Source organism: Notamacropus eugenii, chromosome 1 (assembly GCF_028372415.1).
Source record: "Notamacropus eugenii isolate mMacEug1 chromosome 1, mMacEug1.pri_v2, whole genome shotgun sequence".
NCBI classification, from domain to species: domain Eukaryota; kingdom Metazoa; phylum Chordata; class Mammalia; order Diprotodontia; family Macropodidae; genus Notamacropus; species Notamacropus eugenii.
In genome coordinates, this window is record NC_092872.1 from 154,438,086 (window position 1) to 154,460,609 (window position 22,524).

The window sequence follows — 22,524 nt, forward strand, 5'->3', positions numbered from 1 at the left end:
GCCCTATACTATATATGTATATATGTATATGTATATGTATATGTATATGTATATGTATATGTATATGTATATGTATATGTATATATACTCTCACTCTTTCCTCAGGAAGAGAGTTAAGAGGAATCTGATATTGCAGGAACCAGGTAAAATGATTAAAAATGAAATTGGCTATATTTCAACTGTGAAGAATTGACTTATTATGGATGTAAGAGTAACTTAAAAATGAAATGTCTTTATATAGTCAACCCACCCAGTGATCTGCTTAGAATAAAGATTTAACATCATTGCCAAATTAGAAGGAAAAGTGTGAGGAGATATGATATACAAATAAAAAAGCTCCAACAACGATTATTTCAACAAACCCTTCACGTTAAAAAAAAGAAATAAATAAAGGAAGAGAAGGAATAACTGAATATTCCATTGACACAAATTATCACTCTTACCTAAAGGGAGTTTAATAGGTAAAACAATCACCACCGGTTGGTTGTTGTCCAAAAGGACCAAAATTATATCATTATGATAAAGTCAAAGTTTCAGTGTTTCTGACTGTGACTGATCAGACCAAAATGAGTTCAGAATGCTCTACCACAGACTGGACACAGATAGTCTATGTGAACACTTGGGTGGATACTCTAAATCTGCACATCTTTGAGCTGTTTCAATTTTGCTTTATTGTAAGAAGGGTAATGATGACAGATTGTTAGAAGTATTACCTTGCAACACAGGAGGTACAACTGAGTTTACAGAGAGCTTGATATGGGCCTCATTTAAAACAAAACATCCTGAGATCATTTAAGGATGAAACTGAAAGGATGATGAACAGATGAAAATTTTTTAAAAATGTATCAGGATTGAACTATTTTATTTACCTATTTAAATATTTTACTTATCTGTGACAGTGAAGTAACCATATTTAGACTCTAATCTTGTTATTTAAATATCATAGGCATAATATTTGTTAAGTTGAATGTGTCAGTAGTTTTTGATATCTATCTGATAGCTTTTTTAAAAAATCAACAAATATTTATGTCCATGATATTTAAGGTACAGTGGTAGTGCTGGGGATACAAAGACAAAAATGACATAGACTTTGCCCTCAAGGAGCTTCTGTTTTCCTGGGGAATGGAAATGAAAACAATAATAATAATAAATATTTATATAGCACTTACTATGCTAAGTAGCATGCTAAGCACTTTACAATTTTTTACAGTCTTATTTTATCCTCACAACAACCCTGGGAAATAGGTGCTGTCATTATCCCCATTTTACAGATAAGAAAACTGAGACAAGCAGAGATTAAGTGACTCGCCCAGGGTCACAAAGCTAATAAGTGTCTGAGGCCAGATTTGAACTTGACTTCCTTTGCTCAAGAATTTCCAGCACTCTATCCACTGGGAGTGCAATGTGTATAAACGTAAAACCATGGCATCCAGAAAGGAAAAGTAAAGAATTTGGAAAATAAACTGGATTTTTCAAAAATGACAAATTATCAAAACCATTTTCAGGATTTTAATAAAGTTCTTCAACATCTCAACTCTCAAATGGAATAGCCCCAATTGTAGGTATAATGGAAACATTATGTAAATGGCATTGATGTGAAAATGAGTTTTCTTCTCACAGCTGATTTGGATTCCTCCTAGTCATTGGATAGAGTTTATTGGCTCATCCTTGTGAGCTATTTTTCACTTGTCAGAAGACCTGAAATAAGAATACAGTGTGTACAACTATGTACTGTGACTATGCCAGATTGCAATAAATTTGCTTTCAAATGCTTTTTACAGATTTTTTCTAATATACCTTTAACCAACAATTAAAACTTAAACATACACAAAGACTTCATGAAGTTCTTGCACATGTTAAATCATTTATTTTTTATTCTTATATACTTGTCTGTAACTATGATTTTGAAATAAATATGTTAAAGATTACGTCCTCTTAATTTGTAGTACAGCACTACTATGACAATTATGTGATGTCATATAAGTACCTAATTCAGTCGGTAGGAGAAATTTAATAGTTCCTTTTAGTGACATAGCCAGCAGAGGTTTCATTAATTGGCAGCAAGGCCAACAGCTGCAAACTGTTTACATGTGACAACTTGTTGGACAAATCAGAGTTTATACAGTTGTGTGTAGTTTTCTCCTTAAGTCGAGATAGCATCATATGGCCAACTCCCTGTTCAGAAATTGCTTGCATTAACTCTGTAGTTTTCTTAAGGAAAAGAAAAATAGCATTAACTACATTTTTTGCATATTTTCTCTACAAAACTGTCTCCATTTAGATATCCACAGTTCTTTGAAATTGTTGGGAGGAATAGAATTGTTTAGGTGATACATATAACTTTCTGAATTAATATGTAAACTTTGTCAGATTTCAAAAAAGTTACCTTAGTCTCTTCATTATTTCCACAATCACCTAAAAATTTGGAGAAAAAAATTTGTTTTATGATCCAATAGTTAAAGCACCAGAACACCCAGGAATCAGATTCTCTTGACTTAAGGTACAAATTCATGAGGTGATGAGTGTAAGGGAAGTAGTGAGTTTCCTGCTGAAATCATTGAAGTTATTATTCATGATTTAAATGTGACATTTTTTCCTTTTAAAAATGCTAATTTTAACAATGTAGCTACACCTGGAGATGCTGTGTTATTAGGTACCTTAACAGTCTCTCCTATTTCTTTTCTGTTATTTCTTCTTGATGAGCAAATCTTTCATTGAATTTCATAGGAACATAGAACATAATTATTCAATAGGGTAAGCAAAGGTATGCTATACCAAGAGGAATATTGAGCCAATGAATGGCACAATGGCTAATTTTGCCAGTAATTTCCTACCCAATCTTGACAAAAATCACTTAATCTTACTCTAGAAGGTCACTCATCCATATTTCTTGTATGCTGAAAAACTTACCAGCTGCTGTGAGAGAGATGGAAATAGGAGACCTGTGATTTCACTGTTCTAGGAAACTCTCAGGTATAGAAACTCCCTGTGTCAATGAAGATCAAAAATTTCTTTGAAACTTAAAGAAAACAATAGAGAGCATTGAGAGGTTAAGTAAAGAATTTGGGAAATACATTTGCTTTTTAAAAACATGACAAATCATCTAAACAATTTTTTAGGATTTTAATAAAGTTCTTCTCTTTCTAAACTCTAAAATGTAATAACTCCAGTTGTGAGTATGATGGAAACAATATATAAATAGAAGTGACGTGAAAATGAGTTTTCTTCTCACAGCTAATTTGGATTCTGCCTAGTCATTGGCTATACTTTATCAGTTCATCTATGTGTCACTATGTTTCACTTCTCAGAAGTGAGGTATATACTTCTATGTGTCAGAAGTGTGCATAACTATGTTGCCCAGAGCTGGGACTTGAACTCAGGAGGGTATTAATAAAAGGCTGTATACCTGCAAAGACAAACAATTTTGCTCAGGAGAAAGGACACGTGAACACAGAAGTAGATAACTACACAATTATAACTCTACTAACAAATCCAAATTAACGTAGTATTAATTAAATGTAATCTTGCTGAAGTGTCATTAAGGGGGGATAGAAAGGAAGATGGAAAATGAGTTGAGTAAATATCACCAGTCAAGAGTAGTCACCCACCAGTATATCATGAGGTTTTATTGGATAAATGCCAAGCCAGTTGTCCTCATATTCTCCCGGTCAACAACTTCACTTTTAATACACAACCTGTGATAATGAGACCTGAAGGGAACAAGAAGTGATTTCTCATCATAAAAAATGTCGAAAATATGGCATAGAGTTATGATGAAAGAGGGAAAGGAGCCAAAATAAAGGAAGACAGGGACATGGGGTTGAGGAAATTAAAGGCTAAAAAACCAAAGGTAAAACTGATGTCCAAAGCAAACTAGTTAAAGGAGAAAAATCATTAATTGATGTTGTCTGTCCTCCATGTAGTGAATTCCCAAATATATATGTGTTTGTATTACAATATGGTAGTCAGAAATTTGTGGGTCAATAAAGGCCATTCTTCTTCCCAGTCTTTTTCTCCCCCAGTACTAACCTGTCCTTGCGTATGTGAAGGTTTGTAAAGTTCTCGGTACTCCTCAGAGATAATTAATTGCTGTTCAATTGCATAGCCTCATTGTTCCAAGTGTCTGCTTAAACACATGGAACTAATGTCATCATTATAAAACCAATATGGTTTTGGATGCCAGAATTTTAAGTTATGGAAGGATAAAAATACATCGAAGGCATGGCTATAAGGACTAAATCTTGGCGGAGGTAATCTTAGTTTACATACGACAACTTTGTTTCACATCTTGAATGTAAAAGTTAACAATACGTGGGTAAGAATTTCTTTAGAAGGGAGAAAAATAATGAAAATAGGTTTCTAACTCTTCCTTTTTAAAACCAGATTCAAGAATTTTGTGATATCCCTGGCCTTCACATCCAGGACGGGAACAATTCCAAACACATGCCTTTTCCTGCATATAGCAATTTGATAAATCCTCAATTCTTCTAGGAAACCATCCATATACCACTGTTTCTTTATATGAAACATTAAATAATTGTGAGATTTGTTTTCCTTAGGAAGCTTTATAGTTCTCTATTTATCTCCCACAAGCTTTTCATTTTAAGACAAACTAGATTTTTTTCTAACCTCAGTTTTTTTCCTCATTTAAGCATTTCCAGTAGCTATAACTCATAAACTTGTACATTTGTGCCTCGATAATCAGAGAGGTAGTTTTCTTTGGTGCTTTTTTTTATTTGTCCTACTTTTATGGTGGGGCTGCTCATGATTTACTATAATCATTAAAAGCAGACCTTAATCCACCTCTGTGTGAGAGCATTTCTTGTAAATAAACTGATTCTTTGTCTTCCAGAAAAAAAAATCTACGCCTTGAAAAAATTAAAATGCAATTATTGGGAACCTCTCTGCTTCACTTTTTCCTTGGCATTGTATAACACCCTAATTAGGGTGGAAATTTAATACTCCGCAATTAGTGGGCTGTGTGTGACTAAGGCCATTCTGTTTTGTAAGCACATTGGAAGTGTTTATGTGGCATTTAAGGTCTGCTCACTCAGCATTAGGATATTCAATGAACTTTGGTTAACATATTCAATACACGTAGATTTACTGAATCCTCAGTTTCCCACATTCAAACAGTAATTAAAAAGCTATTTCTCCCTGCAGTAACCACATTCCTAACTGCTCCCAGTTTTTGCATCTATACACGGCCATGTGTTGGACAAGTAGAGTACTAAAGTATGTGTGTGCATACCATCAGAGCTATGTAGATAAATTCCACCTAGTCAGTACTAGTCTTTTAACAGTGACCTAGAAAGTGTTTTTAAACAAAACCAGATTAATGACCTTGAAAGCATTGAAATGCCAGATCCAGTACTTTGTCGATTTTTTTTTACTCCTAATACTCTAAATTGTTGGACTATGATGTCCAAGTGCAAAAAAACCATCTTGAGACCAAATAACTAAAAAAAAATGCTTCAACTGTGGCCAAGCACATTGCATGTTTCCAAATAAAAATAGACACATACTCTCATGCTTAGCCTTCATGTGCCAAATATCAATTGAGTCAGCCTCAGAAAAGAATCTCACCATAAAGTTATGATGGAATGGAGCAAGCGATCTGATGTGAGTTGGTAAAGTGAATCCTTGTTTAGAAAAGACCACATGAAAGACTGGTACTGGGTTAATGGAAATGACAGAGGAGAGGGATGAAACTATTTCAGTAATGGAAAGAGAAGGATGAGTGTGGTCTATTTGGTGGAAATAACCAATTTTCTGATAATGAATATATTACTGTCATCGATGGGAGGCAACATAATAACATAGTGGATGTTGGAGACCTGAGTGCAGATCTTGCCTCAGACATTTATCAATTCTGTAATAGTGAAGTCACATGTCTTCAGAGCCTGAATAACTCTAAGAGATGATAGTAGTTGCATTACCCACCTCAAAGGGCTATGGTGAAGGAGAGTACCTTATAAATCTTAAAATGCTGTTTAACTGGGAATGTTTTTGTGGATGTTGAATCATTTTTCAGTCATACAAAGCTCTCCCTGCCCCCATTTGGTTTTTTCAGCAAAGATACTGGAGTGGTTTACCATTTCCTTCTCCAGCTCATTTTATAGATGAGGAACTGAGGCAAACAGGTTAAATGACTTGCCTGGGGTCACGCAGCTAATAAGTGTCTGAGGCTGGATTTGATCTCACAAAGATGAGTCTTTCTGGTTCTAAGCCCAGTGCTCTATCCACTGTGAAACTGCTACTCAAAAGCAGAAAGGACTTTGGTTTGGATATGTTTCTATCCCTAGATAATTCATCCAACTTTCCTATTCTGTCTAGTATCAAGGCAACATGATTCTTAAAATTAGTTTCAATTCAATTTAGTAAATACTACAGTTATTCCCATCTACATCATGCTTTCCCATCATGGTTTCAGTATATCAAGGGTCAGCATAAGAAATTAAGTGAGATTTTTTTGAATTTTGTGGAAGCCACAGATGACATACAAAAACCAGTAGACAGTTTAGAAACTCAGAAATGAATAAAATATATGTATAATATTGTATGATATCTTATCAACCCACAGTTTACAATAAGATAGCATGAATACCCCTTTAAAGGAAAAAAAAAATTCAGACTTCTTCTCTGGTAAGAAGGGAGGGCCAAAAAAATTTACACAGATTTTCTGTGTCATGAGGTGCTACACCCCTAAACCCAGTAATATGGAAGGGATAACTGTAATCAAATATCTGCTAGGTCAAAAGTACTATATTGGGAACTTAGAAAGTAAAGATCTAAAAGATGAATCATGCATGTTATAATGAATTCATATTCTTTTTAACAGGGTATACGAAGATAATTATATCCCAGGGATAATCCTGGTACACAGTGGAAAGTACAGGGTGTTTCAGTTGTCTTGGTACAGAATTAAAGTAGCAAAGCTTCAAAATACAATGAAACTTTTGGGACCCCTTTGTAAAGAGGTGAGAGAGTATTTATATAATGCCTACTATATACCAGGCACTGTGCTAAGCAGTCTAGATATATTAGCTCATTTGAATCCTCATAACAAACCAGTTGGCTAGGTTCTATTGTTATCCCTATTTTATGGTTGAGGAAGTGGAGACAAAAGGAAGTTGAATGACGTGCCCAGGCTCATAGAGCAAGGAAGTGTTTAATGCTGAATTTGAACTCAAGTGTTTTGACTTTATCCACTGAGCCATCTAACTTGTTGCCCCGTCCTTGATGTTGTGGAAAAGGGAGAATTCAAACCAGAGTACTTTAGGAAAATTTGAAAAGGAAGTAAGCATTATTAGCTGGAGAGGAGGGTCAGGAAAACTTAATGGAAGAAGTGGGACCTGAGGAGAGCCTTTAAAAATGAGAACAATGAGGAGTGGTTGTATTTTGGGCGCGAGGGATTGTCCAACATAAATGCATAAATATAAGAGATAACGTACCACTTTTGGGAATAATAAGCCAGATTGGATAGAATGTAGAGACTAAGAAGGTAAGTAACAAAACATAAAGTTGGAAATGTAAGTTAGAACCTAATTATCGAAGTCTTTAATGATGGTGATGATCATGGAAATAGCACTTTAAGTTTTGTTAGTTACTTTACATATATAATCTTAATCTTCATAAGAGTCCTGTGAAATAGGTGCTCTTATTATCACCATTTTGCAGATGAGGAAACTGAGGCAAAAGAGGTTAATGTGACTTACCCAATGTCACATGCTAGTCAGGGTCTCCACTCAGATTTCCTTACCTCCAAGTCTAGTGCTCTATGCATTACACCATCTACTTTAAATTCCAGGCTAAGGAATTAATAAGGGCAGCTAGGTGGCATAGTGGATAGAGTGTCAGACCTGAGTTCAAATCTAACCTCAGATACTTACTAGTTGTGTGACCCAAACACTTAATCCTGTTTTCCTTAGTTTCCCCATCTGTAAAATGATCTGGAGAAGGAAATGGCAAACCACTCTGGTATGTCTGCCAAGAAAACCCAAAATGGGGTCATAAAGAGTCAGACAAGACTGAAACAACTCAACAACAAAGGAATTAACATTTTGACTGATTGGTCATGGGAAACCACTGAACTTTGCGTAGGGACATGATGGACTTGGAAGGTCTGGAAACCAATTAGAAACATATGAATGTATCACTTGCTTGCATTATGCTAGAAGGAACAGAGATGAGTCTTGCCAGTAGTAGTAGAATATAGTATGTTAGACTTGGAGTCAGCAGAGACGTGGATTGAAGTCCTGACACTAATAGCCATGTGACTGTGTGCAAACTGCTAAAATTTCTCTCAGCTCTAGTTTTCTCATCTTATAAAATGAGAGTAATTATTCCAATAGTATCTAATAATAATAGCTAACATTTCTGTAGCGCTTCTCTGTGCCAGGCACTGTGCTAAACCCTTTCCAATTATTACCTGATTTGATCCTCACAACAGCCCTGGGTGCTACTATCCCTATCAAGCAGTTAAGGGATGTGCCCAGGGTCACATAGCTAGTATGTGTCCAAGGTAGATTTCAACTCAGGTTTTCCTGACTCCAGTCCCAGCATGCTATCCATGGCTCTTTGTAAGGTTGTTGTGAGATTCCCATGAATTAATTAATAGAAAATGTTTTGGGAAAATTACGTTCTATATAATTCCCAGTTGTTTATTGTAGCCCAGGAGAGATTCATGAAGACCTCAACCAGGGCGTTGCCAGTGTGAATGGAAAGAATGGGGTTGAGTTGAGAGAGATCGTGGAGGTAGAATTAACGGGAGTTGGCAACTGATTGAAAGTAGAGGCTGAGGGAGAGAGAAGAGTCTGTTAGAGTTTGGGGATGCCTTGGTTGAAAGTAGGAACAGCTGTGCCCCAGAGGCTGTGCAGCTGCTTATGATTTTGTGGGCTGACTTAAGAGGCTTCAGGGTGTACCCATAGCGCTAGTGTTAGGTATTGTGGGAGAAACTTGGCCTGGGGTGTATGGAAGGGGGTTGGAGCATATGGCTTGGGATGTTTTCTCCTTCCTATTTTATTTTATTTACATCATTGTCATTTCCCCACCCCCTTCTCCTCCAATTCCCCCAGAAACCGCACAGGGAGGCAGAGTGCCCCAGGGGAAAGACTGCCAGCTTTTGGAGTGAGAGGCCCTGGGCTCCAATCCCGTTTCTGTCACTACCTATGTGACCTTGGGACTCAGTTTCCTTATCTGAAAAATTAGGGGACTAGACTAGATGGTGGCAAAGGTCCCTTCCAGCATTAAGTCCATGATCCTCCCTTGTAAAAAGAAGTACAGAAGACAGAATCCGCAAGGGAGACATTTAAATATGAAAAACTAACAGGTAAAAGTAAAGCAGAATAAACCAACACACTGACCTTGTCTGATGATGAATACCACATTCCCACGTTCAGAAGTCCTCTACTGAAAAAGGAGAGAGCTATATTTTATCATCATTCCTCCGGTACCAACGTTGGCTACTGTATCAGTCTAAATTCTGATCTTTTGGTGATGTCTTCTTTTACAGCATAGTGACTCTTTATATTCTTTCAAGTATATATGAATTCATACAAATCTTCAAGTCTCTCACATTCCTCAGATTTGTAATTTCTTTTATTGTGATTAATAGTATTCTATTATATAAATATTCCATATTTTGCTTAGCTTTTCCACAATTGGGAAGCATCCATCCTGTTTCCAATTTGAGGATTCATTTGAGTTTTGGTTTTTGCTAGCAAAAGAAAGTACCACTACAAAAATTTTAGTGTATGGGGGAACGATCTCTCTGTCTTTGACTTCTTTGGGGGCACAGGCCTAATAATTTTTCACTGGATCAAAAGGACATGAACATGTTAGTTTTCTAGCAAAGTTCCAAATGTTTATCATAAAAGTTGGACCAATTCACCGTTCCACCAAGAATGTATTACCTTCTGCCTGCTTTGTCTAATGCTGACAGTTGCTAATGTCTATCATCTTTGAGAGTTTAACGGGCAGAAGGAGAAACTTCAGTGTTGTTTTAGTTAATTGTTGGCAGAGGAGTTGGCAGTGATATTCAGTGCAGATCATCAATAAATGAGTGTGAAGGAATTTGGGAAGCTTAGAGTCCTGGCTATTTATGCCAAGTATCACAGTTTGACATAAATATGATTGGCATCCATGCCCCTGTTTTAGGACATAGTACAGGTGTGAGCATATGCACTAGGGTATTGTCTTGTATTCTAGATCCTGGTGCCTCCCACAAAGACCCAGAGGTGAATCCTGGGAAGCTGTGATGAACAGTTTATATTGCAGAGTATTTGCATGTCAAGTTATTATCATCTCCGCCAGGCAAGAGGAGATTTCTAGACATGAGTTAGGTAGAAATAAGGGGGCCTAGAACACTACAAGTGACATTTCTTAATAGAAAGAATGATGATTTCAAAATCTTGAATCAGGTAGTCCTGAGGGTGGCAGGGCCATCAAAAAAATTAGAGCAATTGAAAGGAGAGGAAGGTTTTTGGGGCAAAGATGATCGCTTCAGTTTGGAGCATAAGTTTGGAGTTGAAAAAAAATCAGCTTCACAAGTACAGGATGGGGAAAGCATGGCTAAACAATATCTGTTTAAAATATTTGGTGGTTTAGAGGACTGTAAGCTCTGTATAAGTCAACTGAATAACATGGTAACCAGAAAAAAAAATTAAAGGGCAATATAGGTCTAAAAAAAACTTCATTTAAAGGACAGTAGTGAGTTCAATGTAGGATGTGTTAGTCCTGCTGGCCCCAAGCCATACTGCATCTGGAGTATTGTGTTCAATTGTGGGTGGCACATTTTAGAAAGGATGTTGACAATCTGGTATATATCCAGAGGAAGGAATAATTATGCAGAAAAGAATAGGAGCCATGACATATCAAGACTTATTGAAAAGACTGGAGATGTTTAACCTAGAGAAGATCGTTGAAAGATTACCTGATACCTGTCTTCAAGTATGTGAAAAAGACTTGTTCAGGTTGGACTCAGAAGACAAAACTACATATATGTATGCACACGCATATGTATTTATGTATGTATTATATATAATATATATTATATTACATATACATTATATATTTATATATATTTTTATATGTATTTATATACACACTTGTAGTCGTACTTCAAAGTTGCATTGTGTGTGTGTATATATGTGAATGGGTATGTGAGTGTGAGTACATATATATTCATTTACAGTAAGATGATAATTGAACTTAGGGCAGCTATTGAGATCACCAAGAAAGGGAGTAAAGAAAAAAGAATGGTATGTACAGGGCTAACATTTGCTGGATACCCGTGATTAGGAGGGATAAGATTGAATCAGTGCTGGAGATTAAGGAGACAAATTTTGACCATAGAGGCCGGAGTTCTATCACTGTACTTTGTAACTCTGAATAAGGTAGTTAACCTGTCTTTTTATCCTCTTGAAATGAGTTATGCTGATTCTTTCCATCTACCACTTTGGAAAAGTTCTCATTGTTACGGAGTTTTTCTTTATATCAAGCTTAAATTTGCCTCTTCATGACTTCTGCTCGTTAGTCCTACTTCTGCATCTTGGACTGAGGCAGAACAGACTTAATTCCTCTTCTTCTTCTTAGTAACCTTTAAAACATTTGAAGCAGTAGAATTAGAATTTCTTCTTCTAACTATCATATCATATCCCTCTCTCTTACTCTTACTATCCTTTAGGAAGTTTACTTCTATGGTCTTCATTCATCATCATTTGTGGAATTAAACCCTAGAAATCAGGAGGTATATATTCCATTCTGTAACATTAACACAGGTATGTGAAATTTCAAAACTAAGTGTGTATTGACCTATTAGTCGTTGTTTTATCATAATTCAACTATATTTAAGCATTTGCTCAGTTTTTTGTTAACCTAAAACATATGTACATTTATTGACTTTATTGACTTGTAGACAATTTTCATTGCAATTATGTGAAGTGTCTCGCAAACTCCGAAGTACATATGTTTTCCATGTTTTTTTTTCCTATAGGAATTGCTTATTTGGGAGGAGTATGCAGTGCTAAAAGGAAATGTGTACTTGCAGAAGACAACGGTCTCAATCTGGCATTTACAATTGCTCATGAGCTGGGCCACAAGTAAGCATTGCGCTCTTAATTCTGCCTCTTAAAATGCTTTTTGAGAGAATAATTCATTCACTTTGTTATAAGTTCTTAAAACTGTATTTTAAAATAATGTTTTCCTAAAACTCTGTCTTTTTCACATGGGATCCATTTTGAGAGGGTATTTGATGTGCACCTCTCTCAAAAGAAAAACTGTGGCAACAATTTGTTTGTAAACAAGCAAGGTGTTCTGGTTAGTGAAGTTTTATCCTCATGGTTGAAGATCTTGAACTGGTGGCCTTTTGCTTGTTTTTAAAGTCAAACAGAAAAGAGAATAGATATTTCTTTGGGTTGTCTCACTTGGACACCATCTTATGGAATGGAATAATATTTTGCCATATAAATGAATGAATACTACAATTTACTCTATATTTCAATTAATGGAATAATTCTTTCTACTTCTAACATTAATTTTCTTTTCCAGATTATTTCTAATAAAACTCAAATTTCTGAGTGTAGACTCTAAATTCTAATTTCTAAGAGAAAGTCCTGGATTTAAAGAAATATGTATCTCCCACCTCCCAAGACCCAATGAAATTCTTTCCTTTTACTTCTTATGTTCTTGTACAAAGTGACTTTATAGTTGTAGAGTCCATTCTCTTCATTTTACTGGTAATGAAACTATAGGTCAGAAAGATTAAGTGATTTGCACAGTGTTTAATAATTCTTTCATGATAGGGAACAAGGTTTCTTTTAAAAAATAATTTGAAAAGTTTGTTTATTCATGAAGTGGCTGTCTGCTTTATGTCTATTAATTGTATGTTTATTCCTGAAGTCGCTATGTACTTTATGTCTATTAATTATATCTGTGATAAGTGAGAGAATCTACCAAAAGAAACAATTGTGGTTTAAGTGCTTGATAATTTACACTGTATTTAGAAATGTTTTTCCTAGAATGGAAAGAGTTTAATGAAATGGAAATATAGCTTGCAGAAAATTAAAATTTCAAGGTAAAGTCCCAAGTAATCCACACATTAAGGCATTTGGGTCCTTAATTTGGAAGTCCAGTTTCCTACCATGGAAAAGCTATATGTATACGAAAGGATAATCATTTCATCTTCAAATTTATTTATTCCATTTTCATTGCTTCCATTTAGGAAGGGGGATTTTGGTAAGAGATATTTCTATAGTTTTTAAACAGTATAAGCAGAAGATAAATTATGGGTGCCATTATGTGATATTATATGTATTTCTTTAAATAAAGAAGGGTGTTGTGTCTTGTAAGTTTAGTTCCCTTAGCAACAGAATGAATGAGGGACCATAATTAGTTTTGTTTTACCTCGGTAATATTTTCTATATCAGTGACATTTAGCTTGTGTACTTACTTTGATCCTTGGATAGGTCCTTCGATCATCAGTACTGGTAAGCCTTCCGTCTGTGCAGATCATTCGTTGTCTTTCTTCATTCATCTACCCTATGACTCTTGACTCTCAGACTTCTCTCTCCCATACATCCCCCACTTCTTTTCAATTTCCTTTTATGGATTGTATTCCCCCATTAGGATATAAGCGCCATGAAAGCAGGGACTGTCTTTGTTTTTATTATATTTGCATTCCCAGTGCTTAGCATAGTGCTTGACACAAGGTTTAATAAATGCTTATTGTCTTAACAGACTCTACATAATTCCTCATTCTTTCAGAAAAATCATGCTTTTGTTTAAAGTGCTGGCTACCATTATAATACTGACTTCCAATTCTGAGAACTGAAGAAATGCTGGATAGTTTCTCACATTTGTGAATAAATACACTGTCCAAAAAGCTTTGGACCAGATCTGTCGTATCTAAATTCTTTGAAATTTCCACCTAATTTGGCAATTTTTTGGCTATCAAATTAAAATTGGATTATTAAGAAGTGATGTTCTGAATTTCTATGTTCCATACCTTCATGTAGCATACACACACACACACACACACACACACATGCATATTAATACACTGAATTTGAAACATTTCTTCTTTTTACTTTAAAGACATGTGTGACAATTTTTCTGATTATCCATTTTACCCTTTGAGATCAAATATGTGCTCAGTTAGCACAGGATATCTGATGAAAACGGTTAATTTCAGTCATATTTTGTATTAGCTAAAATCTGTTTATAAACCTATTGTCCTCAATCATTTACGATAACAATCACAAATACCTTTTTATTAAAATCCATGTCTTGGTTTATTTTTACCTTTTCTTACCTTGTATGATTAAAGTCCTCTTAAGAAAGTCTGTTGCCTCAGAATTATTTGATTTAGTAAGAAAGGGATGCTTAAGGTCTCACCTGTAAGAGTAAAACAATAAACTCTTCATCTGTAGGAATCTTCCAATTATGTGATGTATACTCTAATCAAACCAAATAAAGGAAATTGGATCATTTTATTATTTAAACTAAATGGTACCCTGCTGTACATGTATGAAACTTGAAAGTGAATTCACCATCCAAAACAGGAGGGACCTTGATGAGTCCTTTTCTTCAGATAAATCTCCTCCATTACTGACATCTTTTTTAACAGGCAATTGAATTCTGCATGAAAAATTTTCTCTATGGTGAGCACATCTCAGTAGTATTAAGGAATATATCAATCATTCTTTCTCAAAATAGGATTTAGAGACCACTATTGAATACTTAGGACCTCCAGGTGGTCCATTGTTCAGTATTTTCATGTGTATTACGTGACATATAATTCATACAATATTTTTTATTTCTTGCATGAATGCCTACAAATAATAGCTAGAAAAAACATTACTTCCTCAATCTCTGATTAGAAATAGCATGGATTTCTTTATTCATTCTGATAAGTTTTGTTTTTGTCTTGTTTTTAATATGAGCACTAGAAATAGAAGCAAGGTGGGATAGCTATCATTGAGGGCGTTGTCTTTTTTTCCTTGTCAAAGCAGTTCAGTGAACAAATAAATTTGGGAACAATAGATGTGGACGACTTCTGACTCCTCCTGACCTCTTTCTTTCACTTCAGCAGAAGAGAGATGGAACTTCCTTATAATTGGATTAACATTAGCAGAAGGAGGCTTTTTTTACCAGAATGCCCTCTTTTCATGTTGAGACAGCATTAGGCATCTGCTCTATGGCTTTCACAGGATTTCCTTCTACTCAGAGTGCTAGGAGAATAAAAATAAAGCAAATCATTCAAGTGGATTTCAGTTAGTGTCATCTGAATCTTTAAGGATCACGGCCACATTAAGTGAGGATAAAAGGAAGAGAGAGAAAGAGAAGAGCAACATCAATTTTCACTGATACCTTTCACATACCTTCATTTGCATTTTGGAATCTAACGTGTAAGAAAAATACATAGCCTCATCCCTGTTTTCTGATTAATTCCATTGAGAAAGTGACCATCCTGTCAATGGAATAAAGTATCATTAGCAATTGCCTAGATTCTCTTTAAACCTATTGTTTTAATTGGAGCTCACTGGTGAATTTCTGGTTTCAATGATAAAAAAAGAAGCATTCATTTGACTGACCAATTGGATTTTGACCAGTTAGGCCCCTTTGGATCGGAAGTTAGAGACTTAAACTGAGTAAGTCTAAATAGCTTTTGCAAGCTTTATCAGACTAGGGAAAACAGAGATAGCTGATAGTCGATGGACTGCCATACATAATTTATTGTAGATTCTGTACTTAAAGATTTTTAAGTATGGGTGATCATGTGGTTTACTTATCCAATAAAGCAAAAGAATAATATACGGAGGATAGCTTAATGTGCCAACCTGTGTTTTTGATCAACAAAAGCCATACTTAAAACTAGAAATCTTTTAGTATAAAAATAATCCCTGGAAAAACCAGAGGCATTGTCCTAGTAAGCTTCTTTGGTCTTTGGCTTTTTTTCCTGGTACCACTAGGAAGTTGTGGTATTGAAAGGGTTGATACAGCTAACATTCATTGTTTCCATTTTTTTTTTTTTGGCAACAAAAAGTTAATGACTGTGACTGATTAATATTAAAATTGCAAATTGTGAAAAGTAACCAGTAATCCCCAAATTCTTATAAGAAATAATAATAGATAATCTTATTGTAGATGACATTGCAATTTTTTGTTGTAAAAATAATAAAAAAGTAAGTATGTCTATTTGTTTTTTTCATAATTTTTTTAAAAAATTAAATACAAAATGAGAAAAGAAAAAAATTGCCTTGTACATAGCAGACCATAGCCAAGGATTCAATATAAAACAATAAATTTCCATTTCAAAAAAAGCTACATAATAAATACTACATATTGTTTTCAAAGCTGCCAAGCTTTTCTTTGCCTCCTTGTTGGTTTTCTTTTGTTCTCTGCTATGTGCTTTTTACTTTATTTTTTTTCCATCTTCCCCACCCCACCCTAAAGAAGGCAACAATTATAGATAGACAGACATAGATACATACATACATACATACATTCATATAGACATATACACACATATAAAAATATCTATAAACATACAAACATATATACACACACACATATGCTCAGACACATATATTAAGATTGTACTATGTTTATTTCCACCTTTCATCTGTTTCTCTGAAGGTAGGTAGCATCTTCCTTCATCAGTTGAAGTCTTTCCATGTTTTTCTAAATCATCGTTTCCTGTATTCCAACTTAGTCACATCCTGTCTGATTTTCTATGAAGATTTATTCCCCAGTTTTCTACATTTCTTCTAGTCTTGACTACATAGGTATTATTTATACGAGAAAAATTTAATTTAAAAATCAATATTATCCTTTTTACTCTTCAAAAATACTCTCCCTTATAATAAGGTTTAAAGTCTGAAACTGTTGAATCTAACTTCCTTTACATTTTTTTCCTGGTTTCCTTGAAGTTCCTGACTTTTTGCTCTTCCAAATGAACTGTTATTATTTTTTCTAACTCAGTAAAATAATTTTTTTAGTAATTTAATTGGAATGATATTGAATAAATAGGTAAAATTCATTAAAAAATTATATCGGCTTTACCTATGCATGAACAAATAAGTATTGCTTCAGTTATTTAGATCTCACTTTATTTGTCAAAAAAAATGTTTTATATTTATGTTCATATTGTTCCTGTGTCTGCTTTGGCAGGTATACAATCAGGTATTTATAATGATCTAGAACGATTGTGTTCCTAATGGCACTTACACATAGTCCTTATTATTCCTAGGAGCATAGGAAGTTGCTTCTTCCTCAGAAGGTACAAATGCACCTAATAGGGAAAAAAGTCTTTACCTCTAACTGTTCATTAGTTCTTCTTTCCTTTCTTCTGCATGTCACATCCATCCTCCTCCATTTGCTTGATGTATGTTTGGATCTTTTGTTAGTATCATAAGATCTAGAGGTGAATTAAGTTATTTTCTTAGGTTCACACAGTTAGTTGTGGGACTGGGATTTGAGCCCAAGCCTGCAGATCATTTGTCCAGTGTTCTTTCCACCATACTTCATCCTCACTGATAAGCTGGAAATAGAGTGGCTTTCTTCCAGTCATTTCACCTTTTACTCTGACACAGAGACTTAATTTGCCTTTAGTACACATCGTTGTTTGTTGTCTATAAAGATAAAACCGAAAGAAAACAGGAAATAATATTTGAAAGAGCTTCCTGACTCTCCATACTTCCACTGTCTGAAGTTCTTAGCTCTATGTGGCCCCCTAAGATTGACCACTCCTGTGACTACAGGTATCCCTTTTCCATAACAACTTTCCCCATCACAATTTTGATATATCACAGGTTAGCATAAGAAATTAAAGGGGAATTGGGGCGGGGGAGTTTTGCAGAAGTACAGATGACCCACAAAGGCCAGACAATAGAGAACAAGTTTAGGAACTCAGAAATGCATAAAATAAATGTATAGTATTGAATAGGATCAATATATTTTATCTTTTAATATCATAATAATTCAGACTTCTTCTCTGGTATGAAGGGAGGGCTGAACATTTTCCAGATCAACACTGCAATGAGGACTGGAAAACTATATCTATAAATTTGTGGATACTCCTCAGTTTACTAATAACTGTAGCTATTATTCTCTTGTTAGCGAAATGAGTGCCCATGGTAAATGTTCACTTTAAAACACATGTTCCATTTGTATTTGTTTTAGATAGGGAAAACAACTGAACATGCTACTCTTTTTAAAAAGCTGTATTATACACATATATGTGGATAGGGGACCAGATTTATGATTTCACAGATATAGAGGACTTTTAGATGAGGAAATTTCAAAATACAAGTCAACACATTCTCTGTAACTTTGTCTGAAAAAGTTGACCACTGATGAATTTATAACTTTCATTTTGTGTGTTTATTTGAAAAAGAATGTGATCACTATGACTTTAACTCTTTTATACAACAGATGAAACATGCAAATGGTTTTTCAAAATTCTCTTCTTTCCTTATGCTTCCACCACCCCCTTGTTTTTATTCAGTGCCCCCCCAATTGTACCTGAGGCTACTACAGCTCCCCTCCTCTATCATTATAAGTCCTCCCAGGGGGTAGCATTACACACTTTGGAAACCTATGTTCATGCCTTTGAGCTGTCTGTCCCCCATGCTGCAATATTCTGCCCATTCACATCTCTCAATTTGCTTGGCACTCTTCAAAACCAAGCTCAAACATTGCAGTCTGAAGGAAGCCTTTTTCAGTCTCATGCCCCACTGAAGGTGATGATGCCATCTCTTTTCTGAGTATCTTCATCTGCTCCATAGATAATCTTGAACATACATGGTTATTTACATGTTGACTTTTTCATTCAAATAAATGCACTTTGAGGGCAGGAGTAATGTTTTTGTCTTTCTTTGCATCCCTAGTACTTAAGCCAGCTTTCTCTCCACTATATCACCCTGATTCTTATCTCATGACACTTCTTCCAATTCTTTACCCTATACTTTAAGGACAGCTAGATGGTGCAGTGGATAGAGCACCAGTGCAGGAGGCAGGAGGACCTGAGTTCAAATCTCACCTCAGACACTTGACACTCACTAGCTGTATGACCTTGGGCAAGTCACTTAACCCCAATTGCCTCATCCTGGGTCATCTCCGGTCATTCTGATGAATATCTGGTCACTGGATTCAGATGGCTCTGGAGCAGAAGTGAGGCTGGTAACCTGCACAGCTCTCCCTCACTCAAAAACAAGTCAGGTGCAAGTCATGTCAATATTTCTCTGATGGCATGGTCTTCTTCAGCAATGAAGGACTAATGTGCTTAGTACAGCACATGATAACCACTTTATAAACACTTGTTTACTCATTGACTGGCTGACCAGATGAATCAAAAATGTAAATCCATATTTTAATATGGCTGAGCCTCAATAACAGATTTAGCTGAAAGAATAATGCCAAAGAATCTAAATATTCACAATCACATACTTAAAATTTTGCCCTTTAGAAGAGGATGAACATATTTGAGAGAAAACAAAGAAGATTTGAGATATTTTGAAACAAGACAAGTGAATCTGTACTTATGAGATGGACAGTTTAAAGGCCATCAATAGATTAACATGCAACTTGGAGGTCTTGTAAGTTTCTATTAAATTTTAAAGTAGAATTTCCAGCAATACAGATTTCTTGTCTTTTGTAGGAGAAAACAGGCTACAATTGATAATGCTATAACAGGCTATAATTGATAATTGAGGATTGGTGACATCCCAGGTGATTGTCAGTAAGTGATCTATTAAGGAATGAAACAGAGGTCAACAGCTCATAATACATAGAAAAGTTTGCACTGTCCTATGTATGTACTCCTGAACGTATGCCAGAATACCCCTTATATAGTCTCCAAATGACACAGTGTCCACAAGAACGATAACATTTAAAGGTTCATCTACCAAACACCTGCAGAAAGTAACTATGGATGTTTTTAGCCAGAACATAACATTGTACAAAATGCGTTTGCTTTTTTTTAAAATAGAAGCTAGGAAAGGTTGTAAGATTGATTGCATGCCTGGGGAAATACTTGTCTTTTGTTCTTCTCCAAGACATGAACTCTATTACTTCCCTGGATAGTGTGGTTTATTTTGGGGAAATGGGAGGACATGTGGATACGTATGGGATGGGGGTAGGGTCGTGTGCAGGGAAAATGGAAAATGAGGAAGAAAGCTATAATGGGAGATTTTTTTCCTAAAGTTTTCACAACTAGAGTCAAGGTAGTACAAACTAAAAGAAAATGCCTCAAGCCCCAGAACAGGAAGTCAAGAAAGCAATTATCCAGATGTGTGAAGTATGGAAATATCTGTCTGTAATATGTATTAAAAATGAAAAGTCTAATACAGCGCTAGAGAAAACTCAGTACAAATGGGAGACAGATTTGAATGTGCAGGTAACCCAGGTAACCCCATTCTAGTAGACAATAAACTTGCAGAACGTTTTTTTAATGTTTTGGTCTGATACTGCAGTTGATATATTATGCTATGATATCCATGTAAGGAATAGATTACAAAGGGAATTTCAGGATATTCAATAATGCTTTAGAAATATTAGGGAAAATTCTTTTATTTTAGAAATTTAAAATCTAAGCGATGAATATCCTCGCTTCCATTTATTGGACAAAGGATGCTTATGTTCCAGTCGTTTATTAATAGTCCCACCTCACTTTTTCACAATTGTAGACAAGTTTAGCGCTGACATTCTAGCCAAATTCAAACTTGATTCATTAGGTTCTAGATTTCAAATTTCCCTCTTTCCTCCTGCTCCAATTGGATCTACTGTTCTTCACTTCCTATTCCAAACAGTGATTGGTGTTGCTCTGCTGTGTTCAGTGGTCCTTGTGTTTCACTAGGGAGGTGGGTGAAGAAATTCTGATATGTAATTTGGAATGATTTGAGTCCCTGGATAAAAAATATATATATATATATTCCACGAATATTGGAGGGGTTTGCTCAGTGTTATTTCAATCCTACAAAATTTAAATACACTCAGTCCTAGTTTTTCTTTTGTTTAGCATTTGCACTACAGAGAATTCTTTCCAGCAGTTCATAAACTAACAGGACCTAATTCCCTTTACTGAATATATTGAGCTGAGAACATGATATGTCCAGCACCTATAACTAACAACAAGAAAAAATTCCTGGTGGAAATAATCATCAAACAATGCAGGATTTTAAGAGAGATTTTGGAAAGAATTATTACCAAATGCAGTGAATTCAGACACTAGTTTCCTACCGTCCTGTGTGACATATTACCCACGTTCCCTTTTTGTGCATTCTTCCTCAGTAATGGGCTTGCATTTTCTGGCGCTTCATCCTCCTATCCTCTTTATAAACAAAGGCAGAATTTTCTTATGTTCAACTCCTTCACCAGTTATTTTTAGAGGGAGGGTGATAACAAGATCATACACAGAGCTGTGTCATATATTGACCTTTTAAAATGGCATTATTGCAATAAATGAATAACTTTTCATTAGTCAGTAATGACTGGGCAATTACAGTTGTTTCCCTTAAGAGTCCTATCACTGACTCCAAGTTTTATGTATTACCCTGCAGTAAACTAAGAAGAAGCCAGAGGAAGGAAGACGGTACTTACTGCAGTTGTCTGGAAAAATCTAATGTTTTTTGGTCTTGATTGGTTCAGAAAAATGGTTCAAATAGCCTTTATGTGTTTGCCAGTGACAGAAGTTCCAAATCCTCATCACTAGATCAGTTAGGAATTAGCCATAATATTGGTGACAGTTAATAAAAACAAACAAAAAACTCAACCAAAAACAATTCAGGAAGTGAGCAGAGGGTCTTTGATTCCCACCTGCATTTTTAACAGTGAGTCATAGCGGCAATTGGCTGGACATTATCATTGTGATGGAGAATACAGCTGTATTTTAGCCCTTTCTCTGCCTCTAGGGTTACATTACTGTAACAATGAGGGTTACAAAAGCAGGGCTGGTGTTTGTCTGTATAGAAAAGAATGCTCTAAAATTAATTATTGGGTGGATTTCATTACACAAAATAATGTTGTCCAAAATGGTGTTCAGTTAGCTTCAGACGGGTGGAAATTTAGATTTGGCCAAGAACCTAGTGTTCTGGAATCCCATCAGAACTAACTCAACCTCTTTAGTCTGAAGAATTGAGGGTAGAAAATAGATGAGACCAGATTTTCTTAGATTCTCAGTGCCTTGAGCTCGGCCATGTAAATAGATTTTCTTGTGGTATTTTAGCCCTACGGTCATGTGAAAATAAAAATCCTGGAAGACAAATTGAGTCTGAAGCAGCAAGCTCAGACTGACTCTTATTTTGTCCAAATTCACTTATTGATGCTTAGAAAGATTCTTTTTGCTGTTCCATTAGAAATTTCCCTTTGTTATTAAAATGCCATTGAAGTTTGAGGGTGAAAATGAAACAACTTAAATTATTGTCGAGAGTCTCTCATGTATCATAATTGTATTTATTACTCAAAATCCTCAGTCATTAGCTATTCACCATAAGTAGAGAATCCTCAGTTGAACACTGGAATAAA

General features: G+C 35.3%; 1 protein-coding gene across 2 annotated transcripts in view; it reads left to right on the forward strand.

The window, feature by feature from the left end:
* The window catches only part of ADAMTS17 (ADAM metallopeptidase with thrombospondin type 1 motif 17), a 489,795-nt gene that overhangs the window by 215,047 nt on the left and 252,224 nt on the right, over positions 1-22,524 (forward strand). For both annotated transcript variants that reach the window (XM_072616993.1, XM_072616988.1), the window contains exon 8: positions 11,996-12,101. In XM_072616993.1, coding sequence (XP_072473094.1) covers positions 11,996-12,101 — 106 coding nt within the window. The remainder of the gene's footprint in view (positions 1-11,995; positions 12,102-22,524) is intronic.